Here is a 3,066-nt window from a genome sequence, read left to right on the forward strand (position 1 = left end):
CTTATTGGTCTTAAATCAGAAAAGGTGGTAACTTCTTTTTTCTTTGGTAGCAGAACTAGGTTTGTGTGTGTTACACACTTGGGTAGCTCATGACCATTGAAAAAAGCCCTCACCATGTCGTACAGGTCATCCCCTATTAAGTCCCAACAAGAATGATAAAATTTTCCTGATATACCATCTGGCCCCCCAGCACTATCACCATTAAGTCCAAGTACTGCCACTTTAACCTCCTATTTTGTTGGTTGCTTAATCAATTCTGTATTCTGCTCAGTGTTAATCAGATTAGGAACATGCTCTACAATATCAAATGATGAAGGAGTAGCTTCTTCTGTGAACTGTTCCTCGTAGAATTTGATAGCCTCTTCTGCAATTTGTTGTTCTTCTTCAATCCAGGTTCCTCCACTGTTTTGAATTCTGTCAAGCTGAAGTCTCTTCCTTCTACCTCTCACTTGTGCATGGAAGAACTTAGTGTTCCTATCCCCTTCCTTGAACCAAGTCATGCCTGCCTTTTGTTGCCAATATTTCTCCTCTAGTGCAAGACATTTGATCAATTCTGCCTGAACCTTTTGTAGTCTTTCCCTGTTCATTCCTGTAGGATTTGCTTCAAATTCTACTTCATGAACCATCACTACCTCTTCCATACTTGCTATCTTTTGGAAAATATCTCCAAATGTAGCCTTACTCCACAATGAAAGGGCCTTCTTTAACTTTTTTAACTTGTGATTAAAAAGAATAAAAGGATTTGCACTGAAATCAGCAGACCAATTCTCTTTCACCACATCTTTAAAAGTTGCATGTTCCACCCAAAAATTCAAGAACTTAAAATGTTTTTTTATAGGTGGAGTCTCAATATCACATTTCAAAAACATTGGACTATGATCAGAGCCAGTCTTTGACAAATGTTGCACCTCTATTCCTGGAAATTTTTGTTGGAACTCAACATTGGCCAAACATCTGTCTAGTCTTTTGAATATACAGTCTTCCTCTGCTCTTCCATTCCACCATGTGAATATGCTGCCTTTAAATCCAAGGTCGAATAGATTGCAAGTGTTGATGCAGTGTCGAAAATCATCAATTTCATTCAATGACACAGGTAACCCACCAAATTTTTCTTCTGCGTCCCATATTACATTGAAATCACCTCCTACAAGCCATGGTGCATCCATATCCCTTGCCATTGCATATAATGAATCCCATAATTCTATCCTCTCAATTGCATCACATTTTACGTATATCAATGTTAGGACAAACTCCACATGCGATTCGGTATGAAACAATCTTACTGTTAATTGTTGCACCATATTGTACATAACAGTTACCTCAAATACCTCATCTATAAAAGCCCAGATCTTGTTGGAAACATTTGAAATTGCCTGTGCAAGTCCTATCTTATTTCTGTATCTTTCCAGTTTTTTTGCTTGTTGCTTTGGCTCCATTAATCCTACAAAATCATAGTGATTTTGCCTATGCATTTTTGTCAACCTTTCAAAGGCCTGTTGTGTGTTGACTGACCTTATATTCCAAATTAGAGCATTCATCACTGATTGATGGATTTAGTCAGCGTTCGCCTTGTGTGCACCCTAGCTTTTGGTGCTGCAAAATTATCTTTTTGTTGCTTCTTCTTACCTTTTGCTGCTGATTTTGCCTTTTTCACTTGCGTAGGTGATAAGTCACCTTTCCTTGCGGCAATCATAAGGTGTTGGGTAGTTGATTCTTGATCCATGTCGTATCCTGATTTACCAGGTTCTTCTCCTTCTTCATTGTCTTCCTTCCCTCCTGATGTAGCTCCAAATGCATTCTTTTTAGGGACCAAGGCTTTCTCTTCTCCTCTTTTTAACAGCTGCAACTGGTTTTTCTCTAATGTAAGAGTAATATTTACTATTTCTATTTTTTGTTTTGGTTGTTTCAACTTCTCTGTTGTGTTGTGTCCTTGTGGGTCTTCTTGTGATTTTTGAAGTTGATCATCTTCTGTTCCTCCAGGATCATTTAACTCTGGGCCTCTTCCTTCATAGTTACTAATTTCTGTGACTTCTGCTGTCTAAAAATTATTGATGTGCTCAACATTTTCTGATCCTTCCTTTATTAGATAATTACCAGTTGTATTGTTGTCATTGGCATGGATCTCTCCATTTACACTTTGCTCATCTTCTTCTTTGTCATTCTCATTTGGTTCCTCATCATCTTGTGCTCCTAGTGTTACTTCATTCTCCTCTGAATTGTATTCCCTTTGTGCCTCCTATAGCCTGCCTCCACATTCTTGCACTCTTTCTTTAAATGTAGACGATTTTGACCTTTCTGCTTGAGAATTTGGCTTTTTATTAAGTACCTTGTTCACTAATGTATCTTGTGATGGGATTTCCTTGCATGGTTTATTGATCTTCATTATTCCTTCTCCTATTTTATCCTTGAAGCTTCTTTCTACCCATTGTGCGGTATCGTATTTTGCTTTTGATGCCTCCTTTCCATTGACTAGACCATTAGTCGAACTAATCCCCGATGAGTTAAGATGAAAAGCTTGTGCTGCTGGATTTAACTTCCCTCATTATTGACCATATTTTTTGTTTTTTGCTTTGTAGATGCTTGGTTATGAAGTGCTAAACTGTTTGTTGCTACATTAACTGCTACCATTGCCAATTGATTAATAGGTTCTTCCTCTTCATCCATCCCTTGTAATATTGCAAACTTGTTAGCTACTGGAACATGATCATTATCTTCATTGTCTACTGCCACCAAATCCTTACCACTGTTGCTATGTGCTTCTACTTGTCTCCCTACAGTGCTTGTACTCTCCTTGTTCTTATTGTTTTCAAACTGCTTAGCTGGTGCCATCTCCATTCCATTATTAGAGATACTAGTATTTTGATTTACTACATTTCTAACTCTGTTGTCCTTCACTTCCTTCCATTGCTCTTTTGATGTAGCATTCACATTACACACGACCTTTCCACTAGATAACATCATTATAGGCTGTGATTTCCTTATGTCATGTTTCTTAGCTGTATCTGCTTGGTTATCATTCTCCTTCTCCACATATAGTTCAGGGTGTATCCTCCAGCATTCAAATTG

General features: G+C 37.9%; 1 protein-coding gene across 1 annotated transcript; it reads right to left on the reverse strand.

Moving 5' to 3' along the window:
* Positions 1-230: 230 nt before the first annotated feature.
* Positions 231-1,472, reverse strand: LOC142176028 (uncharacterized). The gene has a single exon (XM_075243066.1). The coding sequence runs from the start codon at positions 1,470-1,472 to the stop codon at positions 231-233; it is 1,242 nt and encodes a 413-aa protein (XP_075099167.1).
* Positions 1,473-3,066: the final 1,594 nt, after the last annotated feature.

This window comes from Nicotiana tabacum, chromosome 22 (assembly GCF_000715075.1).
Source record: "Nicotiana tabacum cultivar K326 chromosome 22, ASM71507v2, whole genome shotgun sequence".
Classification (NCBI taxonomy): Eukaryota; Viridiplantae; Streptophyta; class Magnoliopsida; order Solanales; family Solanaceae; genus Nicotiana; species Nicotiana tabacum.

Coding starts and splice junctions, on each gene's coding strand:
- LOC142176028 (XM_075243066.1), bottom strand. CDS start 1,472: ATGCATAGGCAAAATCACTATGATTTTGTAGGATTAATGGAGCCAAAG.